The 17,786-nt window shown below is 56.6% G+C and overlaps 1 protein-coding gene across 1 annotated transcript; it reads right to left on the minus strand.

The window, feature by feature from the left end:
- Positions 1 to 76: 76 nt before the first annotated feature.
- Ccdc102a (coiled-coil domain containing 102A) lies at positions 77 to 16,827 on the minus strand. The gene is made up of 9 exons (XM_042689990.1): positions 16,742 to 16,827; positions 9,860 to 10,590; positions 8,738 to 8,964; positions 6,919 to 7,027; positions 5,292 to 5,408; positions 4,802 to 5,011; positions 3,234 to 3,404; positions 2,718 to 2,821; positions 77 to 596 (listed from the first exon to the last, which is right to left on the minus strand). Exons 2-9 carry the CDS (start codon positions 10,451 to 10,453, stop codon positions 467 to 469), a joined length of 1,662 nt encoding a protein of 553 aa, XP_042545924.1. The 5' UTR covers positions 10,454 to 10,590; positions 16,742 to 16,827; the 3' UTR covers positions 77 to 466.
- Positions 16,828 to 17,786: the final 959 nt, after the last annotated feature.

The raw sequence follows: 17,786 nt of genomic DNA on the forward strand, positions 1-17,786 counted from the left end.
TGACACTTGATCCTGTCTTAGGCTGATGTTGGCTCTTCACCTCCACTCCATATCTGCCACACTTTCAGGACTCTGCTCTGAGAAAGTGAACTCCATTTATTACAAAACACTGGGTTTATCACATCGTATTATGAACAACTGCCGCTGGACCGCCAAGACCTAGAGAGGCAGCAGCCTGGCTTGGGGCCCCGCGACGTTCCTTTGGCCTGCCCTACCTCTGCATGAGGTGCTGGTCGAGGCCACCTGTACTGGGAGCCAGGCCGTCCTATGTCCACAGGACCAAATGGGTGTGAGTCCTGGGTACACACATATATATGATCAAACAGGCCTCCCTGCCAGGCCCGGCTGTCATCCTCCTGGGCGAAGCAAGAGGCCTGTGGTTGGGGCAGGGTCTGGACACCCATCCTGCCCAGGCAGCTCTGTCAGTTGGAGTGGCTTCAGGCCAATCAACCCAGCCCTGGAGGTTCTAGGCCACCTGGATCTGCAGGTCCTCGTCCTCATCCAGGTCACTGGCTCCGTCCCCGGCCTCCTCGGTGCCAAAGCGGGCACTGCGCATCTTCCCAAAGAGGGGGGCATTCTGCTGCTGCCTGCGGAGCCTGGGGGGTGGGAGTGATGAGAGGTCAGGGCAGGAGTTTGGCCCTGCTGCTTGCTGACAATGTGGCTGCAGCTGCGCTGACAGCGGTTGCACCCTCCCTCGTGGATGCCCGTGCCAGGCACCATGAGGTACCTCCATTTGCAGCTGGGGGCTTAGAGAGGGGATGCAGCTGGCTCAATGTCAGAGGGAACAGATTTGGGTCATCTAGAGCCCTTCTATCCTGAATAAAATTCTTGAGGTCGAAATGTACTAGGCCAACTCAGCCCCTGGCAGAAGAGCTGGTGCAGGAAATGACCCCCCACTCCCACCCCGGCAAAGCGGCCGCCTGGCTGGCCAGCCAGTGTATCTTACTGGAAGGCATGAATTATTAACACAGTACAGAGGAGGCTCCATTACGGCGAGGTGATTTAGTGAGTCGTCCCAGACATTAAAACAGGAAAAGTGGCAAACTGAACACAGACAGCGGTGCTGGGGGATCCCGCTGTCCCGGCCGCCCCACACATGCATGCCTGCAGCCAAACAGGATGCCGTGGCTCATTTCCAAAGTTTCGGGCTCTGAGGACTGTGACCTAGGCTAAGTGGCCTTGCAAGGGGTGGGTGCCGCTGGACTTGGAATCCCAAGTCAGGTGCCACCTAACTTGGAATCGCTCCAGGCAACTGGGGAAACTGAGGCTCAGAGCCTGTCCTTTAAGACACAAGGCCTTAGCACACAGCAGCACTGGGTGAGTTTGGGTTCCACCTGGCCCCCATATGGGAGCAGCATTTCCTCCCTGCTAGTCCCCTAGGAAAAAAGATCCCTCTTTCCTTTCCTTTTGTCTTCCCAGACAGGCCCACTGCTTCTGGCAGGGCACAGAACCCATGCCCAAGCCCCTCCCCTGGTCGGCAATGAGGCTGGCAAGAGTAGTGACTCAGTACTTACCTGCGGGTGCTTTTAGGAGCATGAGTCAGCTGGTTTAATTCTCATAGGAGGTAAGAACCACCATCAAGCCAATCAAGCCAGGTAGTGGTGGCTCACACCTAGAAATCCTAGCTACTCAGGAGTTTAAGGCTAACCCAGATAAGACAGAAAAAGTCCTTGGATCAATCTCCAAACTAACTAGCAAAAAGCTGGGATGGGGGTGTGGTTCACATGGTAGAGTACCAGCTGAGAATACAGACTATCCAAGAAATTTAAAAAAGAAAATAAAATACAGGGCTGAGAATGTCACTTAGTGGTAGAGTGCTTGCCTAGCATGCATGAAGCCCTGGGTTCAATTCCTCAGTACCACATAAACAGAATAAGCCAGAAGTGGCGCTGTGGTTTAAGCTCAGGGACAGTGCCCAGGCCCTGAGTTCAAGCCCCAGGACTGGCAAAAAATAAAATACAGAACCACATCAATCCCATTTTCCAGATGGGAAACCAAGCAGACCCAGTGATACAAAGCATTCCAAGACTACCCAGCCTCCCCGCTCTCCCAACCTGAACTCAGGTCCCTTGTCTGAGGGTAAGAACACAGTGCTGTGGCCACCTCCCCCAGGCTTCTAGGTTGAAGAGGACACTTGGATCTGAATGTCTCTGACATTTCCTGGCTCAGGAGAAGTGCGGGGTCCAGGCTAACTCATAAAGGAGGGGGCAATGGGGCGGGATGGGAAGAGGAAGGGAGTGGTGAAGTGGGCTGATCATTCACCCTCAGACCTCCAGGGACGATCGGCCTTCAAAGTAGGAGCCCTCTGCCTCTCCCTGATCTCCCCCCAACCCTCCACATCCCTGCTGTTCTGGGGGATCTGAGGCCCTGTGGCCCTGGGGCTGCCTATTCTTGTTGGTGACTCCCAGCCCTGCTGGCCCCGCCTCCGGCAGTCTTGGCCTTGGCAGCACCTCCTTGGCAGCCCTTCCTGACCTCACTCCACCCAGGGTCCCCAGCTGGGCTGGCTTCCTGCATGCAGCCCCTCCTGGTTTCCTGGCTGTGACCCTTCCTGCCTGGAGGGGGACAGGATTCTGGCTCCCCAGATCTCTTCCTTCTGGACCATCCCCTCTGGCCCTCTTGGGGGCTCCAGCCCTGACCATGTTTTCCGCCCAGGGTCTGGGCTTGCCCTGGGCCCTGTGGGGGTCCCCTCTCCTGCTGGCCAGCCTGCCACGGCCTACCTGGACTGTAGGTGCTCCAGCTGCACCTGCAGGTTCTCGCTCTGCTCCGTCTGCTCATCTAAGGATCGCTGCAGCTTCCGGGCCTGGTTGTGAGCTTCATCGAGCTGTGGGTGAGTAAGGGTCAAGTTCATGACAGTCACCAAGGTCCAGTCATCCACTGGGTCTGGTCCATCCCTGCTGCCCTCCCCTCCTCCCTCTCCTGACATCCACCTGCCTTCCCCACCTGGCAGCCCAGGGGGACAACTACCCAGCCCTCAGCACATACCAAGCTACTACAAACCCTCACTACATATCCATTTGCACATCCACCGCCCAGCCACCACTTCTGGCAGTCCTCCTCCCTCCCTGGCCCATCCAGGAGTCCTCACTCACCCTCACCCACTCAGTCACCTTGTACCTTTCCTTCCCACCCACCTGCGGCCCACCTGCTCTCTGCCCTGGGAGCCTCTTGGCAGTGCTGCCGGGTGCCAGCCAGCGGGCACGGCCTGGGGCAGCACGAGCAGCCTGGGTACTCACCTCATCCTCGGCCTGGGCCAGTTCTTTCTTGAGCTCCTCCACGCGCAGCCGCAGCTTCTTTACCTCAGCCTCGTGCTGCTCCACACGCCGATTGGCATGGGTCAGCTCTGCCACCTTTTCCTGGACCTGCTTCTTCAGCTTGCCATGTACGTGCTTCAGGTCGGCCAGTTCCTACGGAGAGGTGAGGGAAGAAGGGTTCAGGCTCATGGGGACGGGAGGGGTAGGGTGGGGAGGGGAGGGGGGAGGAAGAACGGGGGTGCCCTGGGCAGTCCTGGGACCTGGAGTACCAGCATTCAGGCCTGAGGGTAGTGAAGGAGTGGGTGGTGGATGGGTGAGTGCAAGAGGTCTGGAGATGGGCTGAGGAATTCCAAGTAGGGAGGAGTTGGTGTCAAAGGGAGAGCTCCACCATCAGAAGTAGAAAGGCACTGGTTGCTCATGACTGTAATCCTAACCACTCAAGAGGCTGAGATCTGAGGGTCTTCGTTTGAAGCCAGCCGAGGCAGGAAAAAGTCTGTGACTCTTATGTCTATTTAACCAGCAAAAAAAATGGAAGTGTTCTGGAAGTGTGGATCAAATGGTAGAGCGCCAGCCTCTACCAGTAAAAGCTAAGGCCCCATGGGCTTGCCCTCTCCCACTGCCTCGACCCAGCCTGCTCACACCACTTCTGCCTGAAGTTCCTCCCCAAATGCCCATGGCTCCAGCCTCGTCCATCCCGACCCCAGTGCCACAGGGTTTTTATTCCTCCACTGTTCCTGTCCCTCCCACCTTGGGACATATAGTCACACTATTCTCCCAACCAGGGCAGTTCATCTCCAGTGACCTGTCCCTTTCCCTGGAGACCCAGCTCAAATGCTGCCACTTACGGGAAGCCTTCCCAGAACCTGGGGCCCATGTCAGATCCCCGGTGTCTCTCTACCTGCCCTATCAAGGGAACTGTGGGAGGGGTTCTGGCATCTGTGACCCAAAGACTTATGCCCACTCATGAGCCATGTGTTCTGGCTCTGTGGTGTCCTTAACACACTGTAGACACTACAGACATGCAGCTACTGTTTAATCCAGACCCACAATAGGTGCTCAATAAATGTGGCTAGAAGTACCAACAGGTCTAGCATACAGTGGGTGCTAAATAACTGCAGCCACAAGCTGAGAATCTCTCACCCAAAAGGCTTAGGACCAGAAGTGTTTGGCCCTGCATTTTTTTTCTTAGGACACTGGAATCTTTGCACATGCATAATGGGACCTGAGTCTGATTCATTTACATCCATATACGCCTGGCTTTTCTTCAATGATCCAGAGCCTGAGAGAATATTATACAGCATTGCCAGTGTGCCAGTGTTCTGGAGGTGCTGGGCTGGCAGTGGCTAGGTGAGCACTCTTCCTGTTTGAGCCACACAGCACCAGCATTTTGATGGGAACCCGCATCTGTCAGGTATGGAATTTTCTACCTGGCTATCATTCAGATTTTGGAGCATTTTGGATTTCAGATGTTCGGCCCAGTTAGGCAGAAGCTGTAGTGTAATTATCAACACAGCAGGCACAGTGCCGGCACACTCCACTCCCTGCCCCACCTTGTTCTTCTCGAACAGTGCGGCCTGGCTGGCCCGCAGGTCGCAGTCCAGGGCGCTGGCCGTCTGCCGCCGCCGCCGGGCCAGTGCCTCCTCCAGGTCCCCGACCTGTGCCCGCAGCTTCTTGTTCTCTCGCTCCAGGCCCAGCTTCTCTGTCTCCAGCCGCTCACGGCGGCCCCACTCTGCTGCGTTCTCTGCCTGCAGCCGCTCCATCTGCAACAGGACAACAGGACAGGACGCCTTGAGTCTCCTGGGGAACAGGCGTGAAGGGCGGGGCAGGACACTCCGCCTCCTCCTGCAGCCATTTTTGGCTCCAGGAAGCAGATCCAGCTGCAGCGGATATAATTATACTGAGTTTCTTTCATGGTGGGCAGGATGTGGGGTGCTTCTGGTCTCTGTGTAGGAGGGGATGCCTCCTGCAGACTGGGCACCCTGGGGTGCGCAGTCCTGCCTTGTCCCTCTAGTCCCAGGGCCCCAGATCCTGGCCCCTTACCTCTCCCCTCAGCTCGGCTATTTTCCGGTCCATGCTGGAACGCGCGCCCAGCTCGTCCTCCAGGTCTTCAGACATGCGGCCCAGCTCATCCTGGTGTGCCTCCTTCAGGATGCTAAGCTGCAAGGGCCACACAGAACTGGTGACGGAGAACCACCAGGATTTAACCTGGATAGGGGGCGGGGAGCAGGGCGCAGGGTGATGTATTGGTGATGTATTGGTCAGGAGGGTTCCGGGAGCCTGAGGCCACACCCAAATGGAGCAGAGCAGGCCCACTGCAGGGCCTTTGCACATCTTCTGCCTGGAACAGTATGAGGTGTTTTGCAGGATTGGCCTCTCCTGTCCACCTGGCCTAGAAGAGGGGCCCCCCCTGTCCTCTCCCCACTGCAAGCCAGTGGACAGGGGCTTGTCTGCCTCCTCCTTTGTATCCCTGCAGGGGACTTGGCAGACAAATCTCAAAGACACACCTACTAAGCCTTCCACCAGTCTGAGCATGGGGTTCAGAACTGGTTGGAATGCTTTCTATAAATAACTATTATGTATTATGTATAAGATATACAATATGTATTATCTATTACCATAATAATCTAATACCCTGTTGCTCAGCAGAAAACCCCAATGAATTGTGGCTCCATGCCACCCCCCCTGGGCGAGTCTTCAACACGCAATGCTGGGGGCAAGACCAGATGCACAAGGGAGAACTTCCTGTTCTTCACTTTCCTGTAAATGTTTATAGTTCATGATCTGAACAGCTGAGCTAGGTTGCTCCGCCCATACCCTCAGTTGAAGATAAACAGATGGAGGAGAGATAGAGCTGGGGTCTGGGATTCTGTGTCAGGAGTTGCTCAAGAGATCCTGGAAGACCAGCCTCCGTCTCTTCCAGGCCCAAGTTTCAGATTTTGAGATCTGTGGAAACCCAATGGCTCCAGCCCAGCTTTCCCAGGGCCGACCTCGCCCCCTGGTGGCCATGCTGGGCCTGCACAGGAGGCAGAAGTGGCAGCCCAGCCTGTCCGGTCCCCAGCCCTCTTCCCCCTCACCCCCAAGTTACTGCCACAGGGGAGTCCTCTGTGCTTCCTCATTTGTAAGCTGGGGACAGGGGGACTCAACCTCCTTCAGTACCACAGGAGTTCAATGACACCCAGCACACGCTTGGCATCAGAGGAGTCAGTGTCCCATCTGACTCCATTGTGGTCACAAGCGCTGTGAGATCCTGCTCCTGCGGCCTCACCTCTCACCAGGACTCTCCAGCTACACTGGTGCCTAGGCTTTTGACTGCCTCAAGACCTTTGCATTTGCTGTGAACACTCTGCTCCCACATTTTCTCAAAAATGCCTTCTACTAGCCCCATTAGGGCTGGCGTCAAATGTGACTTTCATACAGAAGCCTTTCCTGGCCTTAGCTCTCTCATGCTGTTTATATTCCTTTGTGACTCAAGTATTTCCCTGCCTGCTCACCATATATTCCCAGTGCCTTGTTGCTGGGTAGCTTTGTCTGTCTGCTAGGGTCAGCCCCAGTTCTCAGAACAACATCTGAATGAATGAATGGATTCCAGTTTTTGCTGTCCCCACTGCTGGAATTCAACAGTGATCTACTGCCACCTCCAGGATGCCCTCCACGTCTCCAGACTCACTTGCTTGAGCATCTCCTGCTTGGTCTTGTTCAGCTCCTCATACTTGATCTTCCACTGGCTGAGCTCCACCTCCAGCTTCTCAATGTTTCTGCTCAGTGCCAGTTTGTCCCTGGGGCAGGGGGATAATTATAAAGTAATCTGAAATGAGACATTTGATTTCTGGAGGCTAGAAATCCAAGGCTGAGTGTTGGTAAGATGGTTTCACCTTGGGCTGGGACAAAGAACCTGTCCTCACTGACTCCCCCCACCCCCATCCTCCACCAGCTTCTGGGAATTGCCTGGTGTCTCTGATGACAGCAGCAATGACATCTTGAGGACAGATACCTCACCTGACCTTCGCCTTCACAGGGTCCTCGGTGTCTGCACCCTGGTCAGTGCTCAGTCCTTTACAGGCCCAGCTGACAGTCCTCTGTTCCTCCTTAGTTCCTCTGCCTCTTCCTTTTCCTCTAGCTATCCTTTGAACTTGGCCTTCCAGCTCCATCCTCTGACCCCTCCTTGCTCTGACCCCACAGGCTTCTGGCTTCAGACACCACCAGTTTGCTGAGGACTTGCACTTCCGCCTGCCATCCAGTCTCATTCACAAACTCACCCACCTCCAGGCCAAGCTACTCCCACATCCCTGAACCAAACTCCCAACCAACTTCCTCCCTCCTCCTGCTTCACCTGAACCACAGCAATCTCCTACTCTACCAAGCCCACCAGACCAAGCTCTGGGGGATTCTGTCACCTTTCTTTTCTTCCTTCTTCCCTCCCTCTCCTCCCTCCCTTCTTCCTCCCCCCCCCCACCTTTTCTTTTTTTCCTTTTGGCAGTGCTGGAGTTTGAACTCAATGTCTTGCTAGACAGACACCTTACCACCAAGCCACAAGTTGTGGGACTTGAACTCTGGGCCTGGGCGCTGTCCCTCAGCAATTCAGCCAATTCAGCTCAAGGTCAGTGCTCTACTACTTGAGCCAAGCGCCACTTCTGGCTTTCTGGAGATGAGTTTCACGGACTTTCCTGCGGAGGCCAGCTTTGAACCTCGATCCACACAGATCTCAGCCCCCTGAGTAGCTAGAATTACAGGTGTGAGCCACCAGTACCTGGCCAGCCCTTTTTTGAACTGGTTGCTTTTCCACACTTGTATCTGGATCATAATCCTCCTATTTAAGACTTTGCACCTTAGCTGACATAATAGGGACATGCCACAATGCCCAGCTTCTTCCACTGAGATGGACTTTTCTGCCCAGGATGACCTGGAACCATGATCCTCCAATCTCAGTCTCCCAAGTAGCTAGTATTACAGGCATGAACCCCTGGCACCTGGGCAGATTTGGCCTTCTTTATGAATGTCTTAAGAGCTGAACACAGTGCTTGGCCCAGGACAGATGATCATTATTTTAGAAGGAATGAGTAAAAACTAGCCCTGAGCTGGGCGCCGGTGGCTCACACCTGTAATCCTAGCTATTCAGGAGGCTGAGATCTGAGGATCATGGTTAAAAGCCAGTCTGAGCAGGAAAGTCCATGAGACTCTTATCTCTAATTAACCACCAAAAAACCAGAAGTGGTGCTGTGGCTCAAGTGGTAAATTGCTCACCTTGAGCTGAAGAGCTGAGGGACAGTGCCCAGGCCCAGAGTTCAAGCCCCATGACTGACAAAAAGCAATACAAAACAAAACAACAACAAAACTATCCCTGGTCCATTGGGTGCTCTAAAACCAGGCCTCCTGACTCAAGAGTACCTGTACCTTGCGGATTGCTCATTCTGAGACACACATATTCATTCTGAGGTTCTGGGGGGTACCCCAGCCTGCACCTGCCTCCCCTTTCTCCCCAGACTTACTCTCGCTCCTTGAGCAACACCTTCTGGGACTCATCCAGCCGCAGCCGCAGGGCAGTCAATTTGGAGGTGTCATCCTCCGTGGCCACAGGGTCCTCCCAAGGCATCCGGCTGCGCTCCGGGCGGCCTGAGCTGCCCCGTGAACCTCCGGCTGCCACGCCTCGGGACTCCCAGCCTCCCTCGGGCTCCTCAGGCCTGCTCTTCAGCAAGCTTTCCACCAGGTCCAGCTCCTGTGGGGATGGAGGTGGAGGCTGCCCCTGGCTGCTGGGCTCTCTCCTGGCAGTCTTCCTTGTGGCCTCTCTCAGGCCTTTGGTCTGCTCAGCTTGGTGGGGGTGTTGGAGCACATCACAAAATGCCTGTGGGCCCTAGCTTCCTCCCTCCTGCTGCTTTGCCTGGGGAGGCGGCCTCTCCTTCTCTGGGGTATGTGGCAGACTGACCTCCAGATTGTCTTGCCCTTTATCTTTTGGAACTGCATAGTTAGGCACTGGGGTTTCCAGCAAAGGTAGTTCACTGCAAGTATGCAAGCCTTTGGTGGGACTGGTCAGAATAGAAGCTGCAGTGAAATGTGGCCTACAGCTTAAGACCTGATTCCCTCAAAAGGAACTTGGGGCTGGGAATGTGGCTTAGTGGTAGAGTGCTTGCCTAGCATGCACGAAAACCTGGGTTCAATTCCCCAATACCACATAAACAGAAAAAGCCAGAAGTGGTGCTGAGGCTCAAATGATAGAGCGCTAGCCTTGAGTAAAAGAAGCTCAGGGACAGTGCCCAGACTCTGGGTTCAAGCCCAGGACTGGCAAAAAAAAAAAAAAAAGGAATTTAATCCTTCCAAGGAGATGGGTGGCTCTGAGGACTTGGGGAACACTGACTTCCCTGCCTTCCTCCTCAGGTGCCCTCCCCCTGGGGAGGGCAAGGGGACAATTTATGGGTTCTGTTGAGTTCTCAGGGCAGCTAGAACCTGGGATTTCCATCCCAGAAGTTGGTGCAGAAGGGAATGTACTGGAGTGTCCTGGAGGCAGACCGGGAGGCCCTCCCTAACTCCATCAGGAGCCAGGAAGTCCTGACTTCCTCCTTGGTGCACCCACTTTCAGACCCAAGTGCAAGGTGGAGCCCCCGTCCCCTGCGCACCTGGCTGCCCGGCGGCCTCTCGGCCCCGATGTCGCGCACCGGCTCGCGCTCAGGGTCAGGGTCCTCGCCGTCGTCCTGCGTCCTGCCGGCCGCGCCCCGCAGCCGCGCCAGCTCGCGGCCCCGCGCCTCGCACTCGCCCTGCGCCTCCTGGCGCTCGCGTCGCGCGCCCGCCAGCTCCTTGGTGAGCGCGTCCAGGCGCTGGCGCAGCTGGCGCACCTCCTCGCGCGCGCGGTTGCGCTCGGCGCGCACCTTGCTCCACTTCTCGCGCCAGTTCGCAGTGCAGTCTGACCACCAGCGCATGGTCTTCTCCATCTGCGCCGCGCGCGCGCGCGCCTCCTCCAGCTCCCGCAGCCGCAGCTCCTCGCGGCTCTCCCAGTCCCCATCGGCCAGCAGCGCGGATGGGGGCGCGGGCAGGGCGGGCGGCAGGGCCAGCGCGGGCGGGGGTCCCGGCGAGGGCGTGCCGCTGGACGGCGTGGGGGGCAGCGAGTCGGCCGTTCCCGTGCGCTCCGGCGGGGGGCCGCCCAGGATGGTCAGGAGGCTGCCCTTGACCAGCTGCGGGGATTCGGCCAGCCGGGGGCTCGGCCCGTGGCTCATGGTGCGGCCGAGCAGGCTCTAGACTCGAACTCTTGTGGGTCAGGATCAGGGACCGAGCAGGAGACGCCGGGTAGGCGCCACACCACTGTACATGGTGACTGTCAGGACTCGCTGCTCTCAGACCTGCCTCCTGGGATCTGCGGGAGAACAGGACCCCGGTTATGCTGTGACCATCCTCAGTCCCTTAGATCAGCCATGAGGGTACAGCGGTGCCCAGTACAAGGGGGTGCTCCAGGGCGGAACACCTCCAGCCCCCTAGTCTCCATCCCTTAGCAATACGGCTGATCTAAACTTTGCCTTGCTGGCCCACTGCTCTACCACCCGCTGGAGGGCCGCAGACTCCACATCCCCACCAAACCACGAAGGACCATGACATATTGGTTTACAACCACCTTCTGTCCTGCTGCTGTGACCTCTCCCTTCACAAGTCTAACTTCTCATTCTTAGAACTCCTCTGAAGTCCCCCTAGAAGCCTTCCCGAACCCCAAGACAGGTTCAGAAGCTCCTGTTTCCCCCCTGTCTGCAGGAACCAACCCTGACATGTATCCATGCACACTCCCCCACCCATCCCAGGCTGGGAGTGCTGAGAGCAGGGGCTGTTGGCTCTGGCCACTGCTGTAGTCCTGGTGTGGGATGACAATTTGGTGGAGATCTGACTGCCGGCCAGGGCTTTATGCAAATCACATCCTTTATTTATTCTTCTCAGATGCTAGCTGAGAAAAATTATCACCACCATTTACAAGGTTCATGAGTCCAAATGGAAACACTGGTGAGGGTGGGTTGATTAAACGCATATGGGCAGAAACAGATGGGTCTGAGATGGTGGTGAGCTGGGGTTGTAGGAAGCTCCCAGCCTCTGCCACAGGCACCCCCCCCCCCCCCCCAGCATGCACACCTTGCAGATATCTCCTCTGGCTGGTCTGTCTGTCTATCTGTTTCTTTTTGGCAGTGCAAGGGGTTGAATTCAGGGCCTCTTCTTTGTCAGGCAAGCACTCTATCACTTGAGCCAGGCCCTCAGCCCTTTTTGCTTTACTTTGCACAAGTGGGAGACAGCATTTGCCTTCTTATGCTTCCTGTGTAGCTGAATACCTGCCACTTCCGAGTGACCAGTGCATGATTAGTGGTGCTCTCAGCAAAGCTGAGGGGACGTGGACATCATGTTCCCCTCCATCTCCCTCAGTCTCAAACCCTCCCAGGATCTGCAGGTGATCTAATGTGAAGGAAGCTGTCAAGCTAGCTTTCCTTTCTGCCAGAGACAGCACCTACTTGAGTACAGGCTTTCCTCCTACCCATGCAGCCCTGAGATGATGTCCTTTCCACCATCCTCACCCAGCCCCTCCTGGCATTCTCCCCTCCCCTCCCCTCCCTCCACATCTTTTCATGGCCCACCCAGAATGGTCCAAACTCATCCCCCTCCCCATATTAATGCCACTGCCATGCTGTGCCGTCTTCAACTCTGGACACAACTGCACCTGCTGCCTTAGGTCATTCTCTTCCAGATTCTGTTTTCTTGTGTTTCCCTCCTCTCCCCATCTCCTCCCCTCTGCCCTTACCTGAGTCACTGCCCACCACCTTTGACCTCCTTCAGATCCATTCTCACAGTAATAGACAGAATGAATTTTTTTTTAACAGTACTTTGTCTTGAACTCAGGGCCCAGGTGCTGTCCCTGAGCTTCTTTAGCTTAAGACTACCACTGGAGCCACAGGGCCACTTCCGGGCCTTTTCTGAGTAAGTAGTTTTGATTGGAGATAAGAGTCTCATGGACTTTCCTTCCCCAGGCTGACTTTGAACCATGATCCTCAGATCTCAGCCTCCTGAATAGCAAGGATTACAGGCATGAGCCACCAGCACCCCCAGTACCCAGCACAGAGTGAATTTTTAAAATGTGAATCTGACTGGCTCTTTGTCTCTGTATAAATGGGACTCCTACTCCTTCTAGAACTCTAACTCCAATCTTTCTTCTTCAATCTAAAAGAGCCATGGCCCACTGCTGTAGCTCCCAGGCTGTGGTCCTAACCTAACCCAGGCCCCCAAAGGGCCCAGTCTCTCTCCTGTTCTTGTGTCCAGGCAGACACCAGCCCTGGTTACACCCAAGCTGTACCTGCTCCTACCTTTACCTGGGTGGCCAGGCACCGCAGGCCTCCCAGCCCTGTTTTAGATCTGTGACCAGAGTGGTGTGAGCTCCCCTGGCCTTGGTGACCTTGTGCTGTTGGTGACTGCACATCTGCCTTCACCGGACAGGTACCCTCGGCTCAGCTCTGTCACAAGAAACAAGGCCCTTTGGGGCCTCAGGTTCTGGCACCTGTGGAATGGGTGGAGGCGAGGGGTATGCTTCAAGTTCACCTAGATACTTGCTGAAATGCAGTATCTTGAGGCCCCCAGAGGGGGCGCAACTGAGTATGCGCTGTAGGGTCCAAGCCTGGGTCACATGAGTATTCAAGCTGCCTTCTAACCACCCAGAGTTCCACACAGACATGTGTCCTGAGCCCAGGACTACCCAGGATCCAGGATCCAGGACTATCCAGGATCCAGGTTCACAGACATTTCTGACAGCACCAGGAATCCCTGGCAGGCTGAGTGCACACCTGCACATGGCAGATGGGTCAAAGATGAGCAAAGACAGCCCTTTGAGAAGCGGTTCCCCCACGTATACATGCACTCCTGTGTGTATGTGTGTGTGTGTGCATGCACACATAATCACTCACTCTTGCTCTCCTCCTTTCTCCACTTTCCTGGCCCAGCGCCACAGAGAAGCTCTTGGAAAAGAGAAACAATGTGAGCCAGTGCCTGTGGAGGAGGGGAGGGGAAGGAGGCAGGAAACCCGAGTGCCAGCCAGCCAGCAGCAGCCCCCTGTCTGGACACTGCACAGCCGGGCTGGCCTGGCATCCAGGGGCTTTCAGCAGCCCCTAAAATAGGAGTGTGTCTGGTGTGGGGCTTGGCCAGAGGGGCACAAGCCCCTTTCAAGAATCCCAAGCTCATGGTACAGGAGCAGGGCAGGCATCATCCGGGCCCTAATGGCTTCCAGGCACCCACGCTGAAGGCAAGGATGGAGATGGAGAGTCAGCCCTCAGTCTGGGCTCCTTCTGGGGGTGGGGGCAGGGAAGAGAAGGGAATTGAGAGGGAAGGGGTAAGGAGGAAGTGTTTAGGCTGGTTTTCTGGAAATGCACATCACTAACCCACCACAAATCCTGCACGCTTGTGCAGCGCCAACATCTAGTAACTCCTACCTAGCAACTCCCCCAGTTCCACCCCACTCACACAGTTCATAGGCAGCCCTGGCAACCTGTACCCAGACGCCAGCTCCTGTAGAGAGCCAGGCTCCTTCCCCTGGTACCAGGCTCAGTGGCTTCTTCCCAGGTGTGTGTGTGTGTGTGTGTGTGTGTGTGTGTGTTATCCTGATTCCTCAAGGAGCAGGTTAGGGTAGAATTAACCTTCATGGGTCCTAGGGAACTTTTCCTCACTCTATTTCCCTCTCCTGTTTCTCCAAAGTCAACCAGACCTCTCTTAAAAATCAATTATTTAGGTGGGTGCTGGTGGCTCACACTTGTAATTCTAGCTACTCAGGAAGCTGAGAACTGAGGATCATGATTTGAAGCCAGCCCAAGCAGAAAAGTATGTGAGATTCTTTATCTCCAATGAACTACTCAGAAAAAGCCAGAAGCCATGGGCGGGGCGGGGCAGGGGAGGGGGAGATAGGAGGAAGTGGGGCACGGGGGAGGGGGAGGGGGAGAGGAGAAGAAAAGGAAAAACAAAAGAAAAAAGAAACAGCCCAAAGTGGCACTATGGTTCAAGTGGTAGAGCGCCAGCCTTGAGCACAAAGAGGCTCAGGGACAGTGTCCAGGCCCTGAGTTCAAGCCCTAGGACTGGCAAAAAAAAAAAAAAATCTATTATTTATTATTATGAGGATCTCAAGTTCAAAGATATCCAGAAAGGACACTTGTGCTACCTGCAGCTTCTAGGACAGGCCCTGCATACACTAGTTGCTTAAAGCTGACTAGTGGGATGGAGAGAGGAAAGATGAACTCTGATCTTGCATCCCTCGATAGGCAGGGGAGCAGAGTGGGATTCAGACCTCACCAGCCCCCCGCCCAAAGAACTGCTTGCTGTCTGCCACAGGACAGTAACAAATGCCTGCCCTGATCTGACACTTGACACTTGTTGCAGGCTTCAGCCTAGTAGCCCCGCCCTCTGGCCGAAGACCAGAAGCTCCTTTTGTTCATGGACTAGTCTGGAATGTCTTTCCCTCCATTCTTCATCTGCAAACTCCTACACATCCTTCAAGATCCACCAGCAGCATTCTCTTCCCTAGCTTCCCTGTAAAGTGTGGTAGTTCTCCCAAAGCATCACTGTATAGTCTAGCAGGGCACCTGGGTCTTGCTGGCTGACAGCACAGAGCCCTGCCATAAGCATGAGGCTGCCATTGCGTGGATGCTTCCTTGACTGGTTGACAGAAGATGGACAGATGTTTCTGTTACAAAGGAGAGTTTGGGAGGCTTGAGCCATCCTAAGGATCTTTTTTTTCTTTCCCTAAAACAGGTAGGTGCCTGCACCTATCTGTGGCCAGGGTCAGCTGGGGATCTGGCTTCTTTTCAGAGAAAGCCTAATTGACCCAAAGGGGACATGGCTGTGTTTTATGTGTTTTGAATATGTTTGAATATATCATTGTTTACCCAAAGGAGTGCAATGCGAAGGCCTGGATGGGGGCCAGCTGAGGGGATGGGGGACTCAGAAGCCCCAGCACTACCCTCCAGCTCAGAATCTGCCTCTCTCCCCTCTCCATCCTCCTTGCAGAACCTTCCAGGTAGGGCTTGGGGCAAGCCCATGGCCACAGGCCTAGCTGCGGGCAGGGAGCAGGGCCCAGCAGGAAACCACAGAGGACAGCCTGATTGGATAAGTGCAGGGCTCAAGGCTGGTCAGCCACAGACTGTGGGCACCTGTCCCTCTGACCTGCCACCCAGGCTCCAGCAGCTGGACCTCCAGGGGAGAACTGGAGGGAGCACAATGAGGCCTCCAGGCTGGACCTGGCCTGTTCCCATTTACCCCCTTCCCAGGTTGAGGAGCACAATCCTGTCATGGGTTCCAACGATTTTCAGGGCTGAGGATGGAACTCAAGAGCTTTGCACAGGCTAGGCGAAAGCTCTACTCCTGGCCTACATCCCCAGCTCCTCTAACTTCTTTACAGTTGGGCCAACTGAGGCCAGGAGGGGCAGCTACTTGTCTGGCTCACACTGCGCCTCAGCAGTAAAGGTGGGTGGGAGCTGGAATAATAGGACTGGTGGCCTTCCTTCCAGAGTCCTTATTACCCTGGGAGCACCTGGCTGGACAAGCATCGCTGGGCTGAGGGAAGCCTTCAGGAGTGACTCTCCGCAGGGCCTCACCCCTGCACAGCAGACCTCCCACGAATCCAGCCCTGCGGTGGACAAGCCAGGTGACACGTGCAGGTCCCTGGCCTAAGGACATTCCTAGAAACTCTGTCCAACAGGTGGGCAAATCCTGTGCCAACCTGAATCAACACAGCCCTCCACAACTCTCCAGGAAGTGGGGGTGTAAGATCCTACGCCCACTTAGGAGAAACCCAATCTGTGCCCAGGGAAGGGACTGGTCCACATCACCGGCCCCACCTCGGGACACTCCCTTCCTCCTCGTGTCCAGCCGTCCCTCTACCTGACCCAGCTTTTTCCAGAAGTTACTTTTCTGCTTCCCAGGACACTGAGCCGCCGCCGTCCTCACCTAGTCGCCCCCTCCCTGGACACCCCAACCCCACGAACCGTCCCGCTCCCCCTAGTGGTAGGCAGCGGGAGCTCCCGGGCCCGTTCGGTACGGTCCCGCCCACCCCACCACGCAGTTCCCATTGGCAGACACCGCGGGCCTGCGGGAGGCGCCGTCCTCTGATTGGCCAGTGCCGCCCATCCATCCCGCGCTCGCCATGGTGACCACGTTGGGTCCCCCGGGAGAGTTCCACATTCCGCCCCCGCCCGCCGCCCCCTCCCGCCCGGCCCCGGCCCGGGCCCCGGCCCCGGCCCGCGGTTTTCCGCCGGCGGCCCCTCCCCCATCGCCCCGCAGCCCCTGACCGGGGTGTGGGGGGAGCGAGGCGCCGGGATGTGAGGGGGAGCCCGGAGAGGAGACCAGAAAGTTCTGCCCCGAGTTTGGGGCTGCCGCGACCCTCGCGCCGCTCCCCGCGCCTCGGCACCCCCCCTGCCTTAACCCCTTCCCACCCGAGGGCCGATCGCGGCCCGAGCGCACCCCGGGGGCGCGGCGGCCTCCCGCCCCGCCGCCCCTGCGCTCACCGCGGGCCGGGCTCTTCGCGGGACTCCGGACGTCCGAGCCGCCGAGGCAGGGTGGAGCGGGCACCGGGCTGCAGCGGCGGCCGCCGGGAGGGCCGGGGGAGGGCCGCCGAGTCTCCTCCTCCCGCCGGGGGAGGGGGCCGGGGGAGCCGCGGGCGGGAGCGCGCGGCCCGGGCGGGAGCCGGGGCGGCCCCGCGGCGACCCCGGCCCCCCGGGCTCGGGGCTGTGCGACCCCGGCCGGGCCTCACCCTCGAGGGGGCCGCGGGCAGGACTCTGGAGGAGCGGGGGAGGGCTCCGGGCTCTGGTCTCCGAGCGCCCACCGCGTACCGGGTGCCCCGTGGCGGGAGTGGGCACCGCCGGAGCCCCGCTTAGTACGGGAAGCTGCTTCCCAGGTCTCAACTTCGGTGAAGTGTGTTCTTGCTACTGCCCGCGCCGCCACCGGGTGGACGTGGGCCAACGAGTGTGTTCCCGCCCCGGGTCTCAGTTTCCCGTTTTGTACAACCAAAGGAGTCGAAAAAGAAGTGTTTCGGATGTGCGATGGTGCTTGGTGCACAGTCCTTCGGAGGCCTCGCCTCTTGGGGTGGGAGGAGGCAGGGTGCTTGCGGTCTTGGCAGTAAAAGGGGTGTGGGGAGGACCTGCCCACCACATCCTGTATCCTGGCGCGGCTGTCTTCAAATAAAAACCCCCAATTCTAAGCTGTGTGGGGGAACCACTACCTAGAAAAACTAAGAATGATGAAGGTAAACTAGGCTTACCCTGTGATTAGCAATATTTAGATTATAGCTGCAACCATGCATATATGAGAGTGAAAGAAGAATGAATCAAATAGTAATATTTTGAAGACTTTTTGTTTCTTTTTCCTGACAAAGTTCAGTGTAGAGCATCCTTCCCTTCTGAGCTGGGAAGTGTTTCAGGAAGAAGTGGTGTATTAGAAGAATATCTGAGGGCTTCCTCAAAACCAAGGATCACTGTGAATCTTCAGCCCAAATACCACTAATTTTGTGCCGTGCACTGGGGCTTGAACTCGGGCTTAAGCACTGTCCTTTAG

The sequence above is a fragment of the Dipodomys spectabilis genome, unplaced genomic scaffold, assembly GCF_019054845.1.
Source record: "Dipodomys spectabilis isolate Male_0828 unplaced genomic scaffold, ASM1905484v1 ptg000130l, whole genome shotgun sequence".
Taxonomy (NCBI): Eukaryota; Metazoa; Chordata; class Mammalia; order Rodentia; family Heteromyidae; genus Dipodomys; species Dipodomys spectabilis.

What these genes read in the sequence shown, in the direction of transcription:
- Ccdc102a (XM_042689990.1), bottom strand. Translation starts at nt 10,453, where the DNA reads ATGAGCCACGGGCCGAGCCCCCGGCTGGCCGAATCCCCGCAGCTGGTC. An exon ending in AGAGGCCGCCGGGCAGCCAG is followed by an intron (nt 8,965 to 9,859) that starts GTGCGCAGGGGA and finishes CCATCCCCACAG; the next exon opens with GAGCTGGACCTGGTGGAAAG. An exon ending in TGGCCCAGGCCGAGGATGAG is followed by an intron (nt 2,822 to 3,233) that starts GTGAGTACCCAG and finishes ACTCACCCACAG; the next exon opens with CTCGATGAAGCTCACAACCA.